Source organism: Nuphar pumila, chromosome 6 (genome assembly GCF_984573655.1).
Source record: "Nuphar pumila chromosome 6, dmNupPumi1.hap1.1, whole genome shotgun sequence".
Lineage (NCBI taxonomy): Eukaryota > Viridiplantae > Streptophyta > Magnoliopsida > Nymphaeales > Nymphaeaceae > Nuphar > Nuphar pumila.
In genome coordinates this window covers 33315296-33331175 of record NC_143254.1, presented here as the reverse complement: position 1 = coordinate 33331175, position 15880 = coordinate 33315296, and the positions used below count along the sequence as shown (strand labels likewise).

The 15880-nt window shown below is 39.0% G+C and overlaps 1 protein-coding gene across 1 annotated transcript; it reads right to left on the bottom strand.

Annotated features, from left to right (window-relative positions):
- Positions 1 to 3757: 3757 nt before the first annotated feature.
- Positions 3758 to 7112, bottom strand: PSKR2 (phytosylfokine-alpha receptor 2). The gene is given in 2 exon segments (XM_090009398.1): positions 3758 to 4109; positions 4112 to 7112. Coding segments are annotated over 2 exon segments (3135 nt in total). The 3' UTR covers positions 3758 to 3975.
- Between the last annotated feature and the right edge of the window lie 8768 nt (positions 7113 to 15880).

Below are 15880 nucleotides of genomic sequence, written 5' to 3'. Positions count from 1 at the left end.
TCTTTCTGACGTTCTTCATGCTCCTGACATTAAGAAAAATATTGTCTCTGTTTCCAAACTTATTGATGATAATAATGCTTCAGTTGAATTCACTCCCTTCTCTGTGCAGGTCAAGGACCTTCGCACGAGGGAAACATTCGCTGAAGGAAAGAGACGAGGCAATATGTATGTCTTTGAAGAAGCTCCTTGTCATGAAGTCCGCCCTGTCCACCTGAGTTCAGAGTCTTCATTAGAGTCGTGTTCATCCTCTTCTGCTAATGTTTTTAGTATTTCTGAATGTAATAAGTCATTCTTATGGCATAGTCGATTAGTACATTGTGGGGGTCATTTCATTGAGAAACTTGTATCTAATAATCTCATTCCAAAAGAAAGTCTAAATGGGGATGAGAACAGTCACAAATGTTCCAGTTGTCTTTCCTACAAGAGTCATGTATTGCCTTTTCATTCCATTAATAAGAGAGCTTCAAAACCTTTTGAGATAATTTGTTCTGATGTATGGGGACCCGCCCCAGTTGCCTCTGGATCTGGGAGCAAATACTATCTAATCTTTGTTGATAGCTATACTCGATACACTTGGATATATTTCATAAAAAATAAGTCAGAAGTCTTCTCTTTGTTTCAAAATTTTCTTTCCCTTGTCAAAAATCAATTTTCTGAGTCCATTCAATTTTTCCAATGTGATGGAGGTGGGGAATTCTCATCCCGTGATTTTATCTCTTTTCTTCAAAATAACGGAATAGGAAGAAGGGTGTCTTGTCCTCACACCCCTCAACAAAATGAAATTGTTGAACGAAAACACAGGCATATCGTTGAAAGTGCTATGAGTATGCTTCATGACAGCAATCTTCCCATCAACTTATGGATAAAAGCTTTCCATTCTGTCGTGCATGTGATAAATAGACTGCCTATGGTTATTCTGGAAAATAAGTCTCCTTATCATTGTCTTTTTGGAACTTATCCTAGTTATTATGATTTGTGTGTTTTTGGATGTGTTTGCTATGTGCATATCGATCAGTCCCTAAGAAACAAGTTTCAAGACAAAGCCCAAAAGTGCAGATTTGTGGGATATGCAGATGACTACAAAGGATATAGGTGTTATGATCCCACCAACAAACGTATCAGAACCTCAAGAAATGTTGTTTTTGATGAACAAAATTTTGTTCACAGAGCTGACACGACAAATATGCCACCTGAAATTTACTATCCTTGGCTAAGCTCAGAACTTTTTGCTGGCTCCAATGAAACATGTTCCTCAGATTGCGTGCAACAAGAAGAAGAGGTCTTTGAGGACACTGGGACGTCGGGGTCATAGAATGTCGAGGAGGTACCGGGCAGATACAAAGGCATTGTCTATTCCAGACAGAAACCGACAACATCAAGCCTTTTAGATCATGTCTCAGTCGCCAATCCTACTCCTTCTAATACCCTCGCAGTCAGAAAATCAAATCGCATATGGCATCCTATTGACAGGTGGGTTAGTTATAACAACTTCTCCTTGGATTTTCAACTGTTTTTAACTGCCATCAATAAGGATGAAGAGCCCATCATGTATTATCAGGCAGCAGCTTCTATGAAATGGGTAGAAGCCATGAATGATGAAATGCAAGCCTTGCATGAATGTGGAACATGGGAAGTTGTTCCCAAACCACCTGACAAAAATGTTGTCGGATGCAAATGGGTCTACAAAATCAAGTACAAGCCAGATGGAACCATTGAACGATATAAAGCAAGGCTTGTAGCAAAAGGATTCACTCAAGAAGCAGGGCAAGACTATGATGAGACTTTTAGTCCGGTTGTAAGAATGAGAACGATTCGAATTATCATTTCCCTGGCTGTTGAACATGGATGGAAGTTGAGTCAGCTTGATGTAAAAAATGCATTCTTACATGGGGATTTGAAGGAGGAGGTATACATGGAACAACCCCCTGGATATCAAGAACAAAATTGTAAAACCCATGTATGCAAGTTAAAAAGAGCCATCTACGGCCTGAAGCAAGCATCTCGCTCTTGGTTTGATAGCTTCTCATCAGAGATTCAGAAACATGGATTTTCACGTTCCATGCTGGACCACTCATTATTTATTTTTAAAAGTCAGTCTGTGACTACTCTATTATTAATTTATGACGATGATATTATCATCACAGGAAACTCTGCGGACCACATCCAAAAAATAAAAGACTTATTAGGTCAAAGGTTCAAAATGAAAGACCTTGGAGTTCTACGCTATTTCCTTGGTGTAGAAGTTGACAACCAGGCTCATGGATTGACACTCACTCAACACAAGTACACCGTAGATGTTCTCAGCAAGGCAGGCATGAAAGACTGCAAACCTCTAAGAACTCCGAGTGTACTTCATCAAAAACTTAGCGCTCATGATGGAGATCTGTGTGATGACCCCACCAGGTATCGCAGCATAATAGGAATGTTACAATACCTCACATTCACTAGACCTGATATTGTCTATTCAGTCAATCAAGTGTCTCAATTTATGCATGCGCCACGTACTGGACATATGGAAGCGGTCAAAAGGATAATTAGATATCTGAAAGGGACTATTGGGGATGGATTGATATATTTAACACAGTCCCATGGACAAAACAAGCACGAAATTACTGTATATTGTGATGCAGACTAGGCAGGAGATCCCGACGAAAGAAGATCCACATCAGGATATTGTGTCTTCATTGAAAGAAATTTAGTCTCTTGGAGCAGCAGAAAACAAAAAGCTATAGCTAGATCCAGCACTGAGGCTGAATATAGATCCATGGCTGCTGCCACTGCCGAAGTCACATGGATCAGGCATCTTCTAACTGAAGTAGGAGAAAAGATCTCCCACACTACCTTGCTCTGTGACAATCAAAGTGCTATCAATATGTCATTCAATCCAGTACATCACAGTCGTGCCAAACACATTGAGATCGACCAACACTTTGTGAGGCAGAAGGTTAAAGAAAAAGAGATTGAACCTGAGTTTGTCAGTACTGAAAGACAGGTTGCAGACATATTTACCAAAGGGTTAACCAAGGATCGCTTTTGGATGCTTAAAAGAAAGTTGTTCATGGTCCAAAACCATGATCAACTTGAGGGAGGGTGAAAAAGGTGCAGGATCCGACCCGATCCATGTCACCGTCCATGTATGTAAACCATGTTTTTTGTTATCGGGTTTGGATATACCAGACCCGACCCATATTGTAATGTAACATTAAATACATGTTTAGGTCACGATTTCTGTAAGCAACAGTCGATATCTTTCCTTCTCTCCCTCTCTCTTTCTCTTCTCTTTCTCAATACAGGAACAAAAGAGAAAAACTTACAGCCTATTCAGCATTCATTCACTTGAGAAGTTGAATGCAGGTATCTTAGAACAGTAAAAAGCCTAAAGATCCAATATTAGCAATACACAATGACTTCAAGAGTCAGCAGACATCCTCAAAGCAAGCCGAATCCCAGGCATTACTGCCCACTACAAACTTGCCTTGCCTCTTGATTTTTTAGTGGAATAAAGTATACACAAAGATTCTTTGCATACGCACCTGTGCACACACACAAGCACACAAATGTACAGACACACGTGATGAGAATTGTAAAAATGTGTACTTAGGGGATACAGCTCTGACATTATAGCCTTTAGCAAACACCCTTCTTGGAGAATAGATGGATCTACAAGTTTAGGGAGATTTGACTGAAAGCAACACATAAAAATTGGATATCAACAGACCGCAGTTTGAAGTATAGTGATTGGATCATGAGCATCAGGTACCATGATAAGCTTTATCTCTTCAGCATTCACAAGTTACCAATTACAATCATTTGACCTGTATAAAGCGACTCGAAGGCATATTATTTACAATCACACATGCATATGCGCATTCTGAAAAGGGACAACCCCTTCCAAGTTCAGCACTGAACACCTTGTTCAAATTATGTCCCCATTGCAGTTGTTTATGCAATCACCATCTCAAAGTAGAAATCAACTTATGTGATCAGTTCATCTTCCTTCCCAACGGCTCTAAGCCATGACACGACCTGCCCAATTGACGGTCTCTGTTTGGGATCAATGCTTATGCATTTGCAAGCAATATCAAGTAATGCTAGCAATTCTTTCTCGTGCTCTTCCATATCAATGGCTCAAATATGTCGGCATCTTTTGTCTCCGTCTTCATCTGGCGGACCCATGATACCAAGTCGAGGCAGCCCTTTGATTTGCACACATCTACAGGCCTTTTACCAGTAAGAAGCTCCAAGATAACGACACCGAAACTGTAAACATCACCTTTAAAGGTAGCCGTCATGGTCTGGCTGTACTCGGGAGGAATATATCCCAATGTCCCCACAAGATCTGTTGTGACATGAGTATCATATGGCCTTAGCAGTCTTGATAGACCGAAATCAGCCAAATGAGCTTCAAATTTTTCGTTCAAGAGAATGTTGCTCGACTTCACGTCACGATGGACAACATTCGGCACACATGCTTTGTGCAAGTAAGCCAACCCCTCTGCTGCCCCTTGAGCTATCTGCAGACGAGTTTCCCAGTCCAGTTGCAAGCCTCCATCAAGCCTTTCATGCAACCAATAATCCAAGCTTCCATTTTCCATGTAGGAGTATATCAGCAACCTATCATTACCATACCTGCAATAACCCCGTAGAGAGACAAGGTTTTTGTGCTGAGCTTTAGAGAGCGCTTCTACTTCAGCCCGAAACTCACGTTCCATCTGACCACAGTCCCCTGAAAGCCTCTTGATTGCAGCTTTTGTTCCATCCGGAAGCGTTGCTTTATATACAAGACCAAATCCTCCACATCCAATAATGTTTGCTTGGTCAAAATTGTTGGTAGCCTTGAGAAGGTCATAGATGGTTAGCTCCTTTCCTTCAGGATTTTGAAATAGAAGCACCAACTTTTCACCTAAGCTGTCGGAGATTATGTGAGGATGACCAATTTCAGCCTCTTCTTCCACACACTGGTTCATCACTACTTCACTTCGTGACATGTTGAAAAGGACAACAGCCAGAACCAATGCAATTCCAACCCCGACACTTATTGTTATCCCCAGAATGGTTTTTCTTCCAGTTTGGAAGTTCAGACTGGATGCTACTACCGGGGGATTGGTTACATTACAAGGTGGAAAAGGTCCATCGCAGAGACAACAATTGCCCTCAAAACTTGAGTTGGAGAAGCTGAAGAATTGCCCACTGCTAGGAATTTGTCCGCACAAGTGATTATTAGCAACACTGAATTTTGATAGGAAGCTAAGCTTTTTCAAGGAGAAGGGGATTGATCCATTAAGGTCATTAAAAGACAGATCCAGCACTTCTAAGTTGTACATATCTGAAATAGAGTCAGGGATAGTCCCAGAAATGTTGTTCCTGCTCAAATCAAAGACATGGAGGCCTTTCAACTGCCCAAACTGAGGCCATATTGTTCCATTGAGCCTATTGTTGCTCAAATATATAGCTGGAGGGAAACCTGATATCTGATTGTATTGCATACCATTGGCACTTTGGTTTCTCTTAACATAGAGAGGGATATTCATATATGTGCTGGATACAGACGATGAATTGGTTGAAACAAGGCTCTTAAGTTGTGTCAAGCTTATGGGTATTTCCCCTGTAAGAGAATTGTTTGAGAGATCTAAGTAAAACAGGTTCTCGAATTCACCAATCCAAGATGGAATGTCTCCACTGAAATCATTCCAAGATAGATCCAATACCTGTAATTTCCTGCACTTAAGCAACCATCCAGGTAGCCGACCATAAAGGCCACAATTCCCAACAGCGAAAATGGTCAGTTTCTCAAATCCATCTATATCCTCAGGGAAGGCCTCTCCTTTGAAATTCTTTGTCAGGATGAGTGTAGTTAGGTTTCTGCAATTCTGCAGTATCCGCAACGTTTTTGAGATGTTTGTGAAGCTATTGTTTGACAATGAGAGCGATGAAAGAGATTGAAGTGTTCCAAATCCCTCTGGAACTTCACCATGTAAATTGTTCCTAGCAATGCTCAAAGTTTTCAACTCTTTGCAATTTGACAAGCTAGCTGGAATCCTACCAACAAATTTATTTGTAGCCAGATCAAGGGATCTGAGTTGGCCCATACCTGTGAAGTCGAGATCAATCTCCCCAGTGAGAGAATTGTTCCGCAGGTCAAGTGTCCGCATTGCAGAACAGAGGCCGAGAGAAGGCGGCAACCTACCTGAGAACAAATTAGTGTGCGCGACGAACTGCTCTAATCTGGTAAGATTTCCCAAAACATCTGGCAGGGAGCCATTGAACCGGTTAGAGAAGACCACCAACGATTCAAGTCTCACAAGATTGCTAATTCTCTCGCTCAATCCACCGGAAAGATTATTACTGGGGATCGATAATTGCACCAACGCTGACAAACTAAACAAATCACCAGGGAGCTCACCATCGAGCAAATTGGAGCCCATGAACAACCGGATCAGAGAAGCACAGTTGCTAAGGCCTTCTGAAACCTTGCCTTCGAATCGATTATTCGAGAAATCAAGAACCTGAACAGCAGCTGATCGGTTACAAATGCCGGTTGCAATCGGCCCACTGAAAGAATTGTTGCTGATATTGAAGTTCACGAGCTTCGGATAGGTGGGGATTGAGTCGAAAAGACTATCATTGAAGTGATTACTGGAAATGTTAATCCATCGGATGGAAGCCAGGCCACTTCCGGCGGAGTCGAAGAATGAACCCCTCAGCTCATTGTGACTGAGATCAAGGAACTCCAACTCCACCAAATTCGACATCTCTGGCGGCGCTTCACCTCCTAGCGAATTCGAAGAGAGATCGAGGTACCGCAGATGAACTAAGTGCCCCAATGAAGGTGAAAGTATCCCTCTGAGGCCTCTCCCACTCAACACCAACCTCACCACCTTGCTGGAGCTCGCATTCGCCGCAGTGGCGCAAGAGATACCATCCCAATCGCAGCAATCCGACCCATCTAGCCAAGTCGACAAAACCCGGCCGTTCGTTAGGTTTCCGGCAAATTCCATCAACGCCTGTGAATCGTTCGTATCACAGCTTCGGCCGGAAGCCATTGCCGCGCTCGAAGAACAGAGCAGGAGCACCACCACCATCACCAGCCACCTCAAAATACGATACCCCATCTCCACCAAAACCATAGAAGTCACCACAAAGACCATGCTAAAACATGAAATCCTAGCACATCACCACCCTAGAGAGATGAAGGGGAAGAAGAGCAATAAAGAAAACCCATCCCAGGAAGAACCTCAGTTGTCTCACTCTACTCCTTTAGGCCCAAAAGAGAACAAAAACCCAAGCACTCAAACGCAAATGTTTTCTTCTCTCTCCTCTTCTTTCTCAGTACACGATACAAAAGGAGAGGAAAGGGAGAGGGGTGAAAAAACTCACTCTTTCTTTTTTTTCTCTTCTGGTTTTGCTTTTCTCTTCCTACGTAAATGAAAACAGAGCTATAGAAATGGGGAAGGGACAGCCTAACCCTAAAACTCTAGGTGGGGAAGATGGGTTTTTGACAGGATGATTTTCTTCCTTTTCTTTTTATCTCTGCCTCCCACCCCCACCTTTTCCGCTCTAGTTTAGAGAGAGAGAAGTTAGTCGGCAGACGTCACGCGTTATTGCCGGTGAGAGAGTAGTGTCTCTGTTATACGAGAGAGAGGGAGACCTCAGAATGAGCGTCAACCTTGCTTCTTTGCATGTGAAAGCGAGGTCCCAAAGACCCTCCTTTTCAATCTACGCAAAACCCATTTTCAAAACCCCTCTAATCCCCTTCCCCCTCTCTCTCTCTAAAAGTGAGAGGTACCAAACTGAAAGATTAGGACACTATAGAACCAGATTTAATCTGTTTACAGAAAAAAAAAACTTGCAATTTTTTTTTTTGGACTTTAAACCCAAAGAAATTGCACCCCGACACATACCTGGTGGACACGGTTGGGCAACCGGCCTGGCAGCTCGATGAGCCAAGCAGGCCATGAACCCAGCCCATTATATACGTGGGTTGGGCTCGAACGGGTTCGGGTGTGAGTTATTTATTAATTTTTTTAATAATATAATTTTTTAAAATTTATCTCTTACATAGTAACTTAGATAACTATTATTAGTTACCTAATTAGTTGCATGAAAATTTTCTATTTGTTAATTATTACTACTTAATTAGTTACAATAATAAGAATTAGTTGAACTTGCTATTTTCTCATCAATTCATAATTTCTGTCAAGCATTTATGCATTTTAAGATTGGGTCCAGCCTGCTTCACATTGGCCCGTTGAGCTAATGGGCCGAGCCACGCGCTTCTCTTCAAACTCGAGCCCATTAAGAACCGGGCAATTGAACAGGCCAACCCAATGTTCAACCCTATTGATCGCGCTTACCTAATGTCGTTGTGACGACATTATAAAACTCTGAAGCTAAGACCCATGTCTCGGGGACCTATCCTAAGCATTGGCTTGCGTATAGGGATGATGCTTTTTTAAGGAGAAGAATACATTGAATTTCACATATAGAGGTAAAAAAGGACAGACAAGTGGTAGAACCAAATTTTGTTTTCAGACTTTAAATGTAAAACTCAAGATTTTTTTGATAAATTAAAATGAATATGTGATGGAGTATTGATGTGATTATGACTGTAATTGTGCATTCTTGATTTTCTTGATCTTCTTAAAATTCTTGAATTTGTGATCTTCTTGATTTTTTTTATTTTGATTATTTATAAATCTTTATCTCAAGATATGAATAATATTTCAAAAATAATTGAAAAAGATAAATTATGAAGATTTTATGAGTTTGGTGTAGTTTGGATCTTGAAATACGATTATGGATCCAAGATCGATATTTGAATCCAAGTTAGATCTGGGGTACAATTTGGTCTAGATCCAATTCAAAATGTTATTTGGATCCAATGAATATATTTTGGACCCTCATAGGGGACATCCAATGTGGATCCTCATTTGGATCCAAGAGCCCATAAGGATTAAATTCTCCTTTAGTTTTAAATTAAAAAATAATAATTAAATAAAATAAAAATAAAAGATAATTAAAACTTTTAAATTAAACATTTTTAAAGCTATAAATAAAGAGGACGGCCCAAATTTCTATAAGAGTCCACACGAGTTATATGGCTGGAATTAAATGTTGAAAAATCAAACTTAATTATCTCACTAAAATAAAATTTAAAAAAAAAATCAAAGTAGTTAAGAATTAAGAGTCTATAAGTTAGGATTTTTCTATAATAGACTTCTCTCCCCCTCCACGCAATTTTGAAGAGGGAGGGTTCAAATTTAACCAGCCTAGGGTTGGAAAGGGGATATAAACACCCCCTCCCATACACCCCTCACTTGTTTAGAGCAAAAAAAATCCTTTTGTCTCTCTTATTCTTTCTCTTCTTTCCTTTTTCTTTTTTTTTGTGTTTCTTCTCTCCTCCAAAATGTCTAGGAGGTTTGGAGAAGTCTTGTGCAGCCATTAAACTTGTACTTACTCGTTGGTCATGGTGGAGTAGAAGTCGGATCACTCATTTTCTTTGTACTACCCTAAAGATCGATCGTTTTATAGGTAAGATTTACGTAGCCGATGCTTTTTACGCACTTGGAGCATGCATGTTTAGATTAGTTTAATTTTCACCAATATATGAACATGTTCTTGATCTGTTCTACACATTTTCTTGGTTGAAGAAATCGTTTCTTGGATTCGAAAAAGATAAATAACAAGTTTTTTCATAAAAATTATTTTGAGAAACATGCATAATTAGGGTTTCTTTGTTATTTCGCATTAGATTCAATCATAACATAATTTTTATGGTATTATTCATGTATTAATTCATATTAAGTCTCATCAAATTGAAAATAATAAGATTCTAAAGGTTTTATGATCTTAAAAAAAGGTTTTTACAAAAATATTTCCTCAAAAACCAAAATCTTTGATATCTAATATATTATTCTCGACCAATTTTAAAAATAAATTGAAATCTTTATGAATATTAATCTAAAAAATCTAAATAAAATCACCATTATGATCTACACATCTTGATCTTGAACTTAGAATCATGTTTCATCCGTTTTGAATGAGTATTGATAAAGATATTTTTGCTTTAGTTACAAGAGGATTTCGACCCACCTTGGATAAAAGATGTAAACGCCTACAAAAAACAACTCTAAATATTTTATAAAAAAATTGGATGAATCTTAATACATAATAACAGACTGTGTAAAAAGAGTTTTGTCAAAAACGTTCTATATAAATTTCAAGAAATACCTTAATCTGATAAAAATCTTGTAGATTACATATTCTATATCAAAACTCTATCAGAATAGGGTTTTGTAAATGACGTTTTATTATTTCTGTATTTATTATTTTTGAGATATGTCTATTGGGTTATGTTTTTGACAGGTACAGGTAACCACGATAAAAATACCAAGATTTTATATGAGCTCTATTATTCCTGACAGATTTTATAAAAAATAGGTCAATAGAGATTCAAATTTTTCCTAGAGACTTATGCTTGGGTTTAATTAGTAACCTGTTAGAGACTTATGGTTTAATATATTTTTGACATGAAATACATATTATTAGTGTTTATTAACCCTATTGCATCAAAATTAATGTGTGAGACATGTGAGAAGATATGAATGAAAGTTTATGTGAATTGTATGCGTAAGACATGACTCAATTTGTATTGACTTGCAAATAGATTATTTTGATTGATTTCAATGGCATACTTAAATGAGATATGATTGTTTACAAGTTTGTACAATATAAATTGAGTTTAGTAATGTGTATTCATCTTGTTTAAGCATGATTACAATTGAACGTAATTAAAAATATGTGAGTTTTTTTTGTTTGGGCTTATGGGGGCCTGAATCGGGAAAAAATAATTATATGTTTTCAGTTACGGTTCAGTTGTAGTGAATTCTTTAATGGGTATGCTACCATAGATATTTTATTTATGTTTGATATGATTTGAGAACTGAAAGGTCAAGATATTAATTAGAGTCATATTGATTTGCTTGGTAAGGGTTTATAGGAGCTCTTATCGAGAAAGTCAGGTTTATGTCTTTAATTATGTTTTGATGTTTTCTTTAAACTTTTCATAAATTCAGTTTTAAATCATGTTAGATCTGATATAAATATTTGTGATAGAGTTAATACTGAGATTAATTACTTTTGGTAAGTTATAATTATGGTGTAGGAATACTCTGTTTCTGAGAAAAAAGGCCCCTACACATGTTGTGATTGAGATTTATGAATTTGTTCAATTATGGTAGCTTGATTATGTGATTTTATGATAAATTGATTATGAGCATGGTTATAAATGCAAAGCATGTGAAAAATGAATATGAGCATGTTAATATTGTTGCATATTAGCCATATGTACGGATGCAGAATGATGTATATGTGATATTACTGCATGTTTATTCTTGAATATTTGAAATATTGTGATACTGCATGAATGAATTGCTAAACAGTATGTTGACATGATCCCTTATTGTGGGAATGCATGCTATGCTTTGATATGCAGTGTTTGAATATGCATGTAGGTTGATAGAAATCTCACAGGGTTACATGCACTTGGTGTGCTTAATGAAATTAAAATAACTTATGGTTCCATAAGAGAAAATAGTGAGATGACAATGCACTAGCCTAAATGGTAGTTGCATTTATTTTACCTATGGCCTAATTCTAAGATAACCCTATGAGAGCGCTTTTGGGTATGCCTTTTTTAAGGTATGCTGAACTGAAAAGATTGGCTGGGTCTACTTTAGAGAGGGTAGGCGGTATAAACTTTCTAGGCCTTATTTTTTGAGCTGCGAGGAGCAATACCTCAAAAGTCTCCCAGCCTAGAGAATTTAAGAGGATCAAAACTGCTACTTTTATCCTAGGTGGGCATGTCCTTGTATACTTCTGCAGAAGTGAGTGATCATGATCATCGTGTGGCGTAATGCTACTCCCCCGAGTAGAATTCTCTCATAGCAGCCCACTTTCTCTCACGGTTTGGGCTCCATCCTTGAGGGATACGATTCAGTGGGCTACTCAAAAAAAATAAAATACATAACATATAAACACCCGAGTTAGTCAACCTATTTCGGGTTGGTCATATGTCATACCCAGGTAAGCCGTGACAATCAAGTGAAACATAAAATACTTGATCACTTTACTTTACTGCATTTTATTCATGTTTCTAAAAGTTGTGAATTCATGATCATTGATACATATCTTGTTCTCATCTAGATTGGATGATAAATGCTTGAGATTGTTATTTCATACTCGCTTATAAATTATGGATACATGAATAATTTGTGAAAATTTCATGCCTACCTTATTGATAGTTGATGCAACACTAAAAAAAAATGTTAATTAGCGACAAAAATTTATGATGGATTATTTCCGTCACAAATTTGTGACGGATTAGCTAGAGAAAAGTAATCGTCGTTAAAATTGAAATTCGCTGCAGAATTAGCGACGAAAAAATTATGTCTCAAAATTCATCGCTAATTAGCGACGGAAAAGATCTGTGTCAAACTCCGTCACAACTTTGTGATGGATTAGCGACAAAATTTTTTCATTGCTACTCTGTCGCTAATTAGTGACGGATTTTGAGATGGAATTGTTTCGTTGCTAATCTGTCTCTAGTTTTTGTTTTAAACCGCAAAAAAAAAATTCACCCCCTTTCCCCCTTTTTCCCCTTTCACTGTACGCAGCCGCCCCTCGAGACTTCTCGTCTTCTCCTTTCTCTTTCTCGTTCGTAGACCGGTCGGAGCCACATCATCACCGACCCCCATCAGCCGACTCTTGTCTTGCCCTCCTTCCTCTCCCCTTCCCCTTCTCTTCTTCTTTTCCCCTCTTCCTTTTTTTCTCCTGTGTTTCCCCTTTCATCCGAAAGATCCTCCATTGTACCATCAATGGCGAAAACCCTAGGGGGGGAGGAATCTCTTCCTCAATGCCCTTGATGATCCCCTCCCCTTTGATCCGAGCGAAGAAGTCGACGATCGTGATGATCTGTCGAGTCCTGCCATGGCGCCTCCTCTCTCGGTCGTCGGCATCAGAGATGGCGGGTTCTGGGGGGAGGAGGAAGAGAAGCTCAGGGAGAAGACAGAGATCGATCTGGCCGGTATGTCATTGTCTAGTCCCTTTTCGGGCTAACTCTTGCTTTTTCGTTCTTTTTGCTCTGAAGAAGTCCTTTATTGGCGGGGAAATATAAAGCTCGAGATGATGAAGGAGTGATTCACGAAGCTTCTCCTCAGGTAAGACATGTCCGGTGGAGGAAAGGGAGTTGGTATGACCCTCGCCATCTCCAACGCCATCACCAACCTCTCTGCTATGTCATTTCACCCCCACATACTCTTCTGCATTTTTTTCTCTTCCCCTTTTTTGTGCCAATTTTGTTTGATCATCATCAATCTGAGATCTGTTCTAGCATCGCATTTTGACCGTCGAACGAGCATTTTTGTGTCGCTGGAAACCCTGATTTTTCGTTTAAATTTAGCTCCTAGGTGGTGGTAGTTGTCGTTTAGAAGAATTTTGCATATTCTGGATTTTCGTTAACTGATATGATGAAACCGTATGCATGCGCTAATAGCAATGGTGTTTGGGGACCTGTGGAGTCTGGAGCCATTGCCATTGCCATTGCAGAAGAAGGCATTGTGGCACTGCGAGATGGATTGGTTACTGTGTGTTAGCGACTCTATTGTTGAGCTTATCCCTGCATTACAGGAGTTTCCTGGTGGCAAGACTTTAGAGGTTTTTACGCATTCATGGTTCTATGTTTTGTTCTTGATCTCGTCCAAATAAGCAACATTGGATCATTGAGGATTTTATTTTGTGTGTGGTGAATTCAAGTGATGATAACCCGCCCTTGATTGGATTTACACATTAACCTGCCTGCACTTAGGAAGCTTGATGTGATGTTACTCGTAAGATCCTAGAGTGATGCCCTGCGTAAGGTCATAGTGATTAATTTCTACTTGAATTCAATATATGTGGAATTGGAAGAGATTGGATATCATAATTGATGGTTTATAGGGAATACTCGATAGTTTCTGAGAAACAGAGTTTTGGTACGTTGATTGCGGGATACTGGTTGATGGTGGTGGTGATCCTTGTTGTTCCAAAAGGAGGTCTTACCAACGACAAGAGGAAAAATGGTGCCTTCCATGTCCGCAAGTCCCGCCCAACGGGTTGTCTGCTGATGAAAGAAAAAAGTTGCAACACTAAAAAAATTGCTTGACTCAAATTCTAAAGGCTTCTTTGGCTATAAATAGCAGCATACTAGCAGAAATGGAGATACCTAATGTCTACTTTGAGAGCTTGCCAAAGGTAAGTCTTAGCTCTTTTCAGTTGGTTGTGCTAAATGCTTCGCTTGCTTGTGCCCTCAAATAATTTTTATTTACCTGTATATAAAATAAGTGTTTCTTTGTGGCAAATTGTGTGTAGGATTTACTGGGCTAATCCTGAGATGGTATTTTCTGGTTGTGATGGCTTTGTTCTTGCTCGATGTAATTCTGTACTTGAAAACAAGACTTTGTGCATCTATATTTTGCGTATCCTTTTGCCTATTTTGTCTGGATCGTTTTGCATAAATAGGTCATGTTGTTATACTCACACTAAAAGTGAGATGCCCCTTACTCCCCTGTTGCTAAGAGATTTGAAGATGCTTAAGTTTGAAGTTTCCTTGCTTTCACCTTTAAACAATTCTAAACCTTTTGGCTGGTCATATGAGAAGTTGATTAGATGACATATAATGTATCCATTGACAACTTATGTTCTAGAGGTCTTGATTTGTTAGTTTAAGAGAGGACAATAGTGTTTTTTGAGATGTTTTAGGTTTGCTTTTGGAACTGGACTTTTTTTATTTTCAGATGATAGACACAATTTGAGATGGTGTTTTGTTCTGAGCTCTTGTTTTGTCAAACTGATGGTTGATGAGATGCATCTTTTAATATGTTTTCCTGTTCTAGTGACAATTGGTGGCATTTTGCAGGTTGCATTGAAAAAATTAATAGTTAGCCATAGGATGCTAAGAGATGGTGACCCTACTTTCAGGGAAGAACTGCTAAATTTTTCATAAAAGGTGCACATTCTCCAAATGTCCAATTTCAAGGATGATTCAAGTCCTATTGGTTAGTGAAGTAATATTTATATCCTCTATTCACCTGTATAGGAATACATAATTGGCATGGGTTCGTACCTATGCTTTATATCCGGAGGAAAGATTAGAATGTTTCAGAATATTGAGGTATGATGTCAAGACATAGCGTTTAAGGCCTGGACAAGGGCAAGAGAAGGTACACCTGTTAAATATTGCAATTCCTCTTGTTTGTTCTCAGATATCTGCCAATTTTGGAATTACATAGGTCCGATGATCACACTCCTTGAGTAGCAGGGGCACAACAGAATAAGAGACATGAATAGTGAGGAATTATTGGAGCAGCTCCCTGCCTTGCAACAATTACTTTATCGTCTTATTGGTTGTCAGGTACTTCTTACCTTTCAACTTCCATATCTTACTCCATTCATCACAAATGTATAATGTATTCCTATGTAAGATGGGTGCTTCTGCACCACTGAAGCACCCATGTCAACATGGTGCAATGTAGGTGCAGCACTCGACACGGCTTGTTGTACAGGTCAACAAGCATCAGGTGCGATCAATCGACACCCAACCATTGTTTTCCAATTATCAGCACTCTCGCATCCAAGGATTTTGAAATTGCTATAATGTGTTGTTCACACCCGCACCTGCACTATGTGTTCTTTCAGTGTTGTTGGTTTCTAGACATATGTAGTGGATTCGTAATGGTTTCCAATGCCATCTTTCCAGCAAGAAGGCGCAACTGTTGGAAATTATGTGATCCAGTATGCCTTATTTCTGGTAAGCAATACTAATGTAATTTGGGTAATGCTTGTC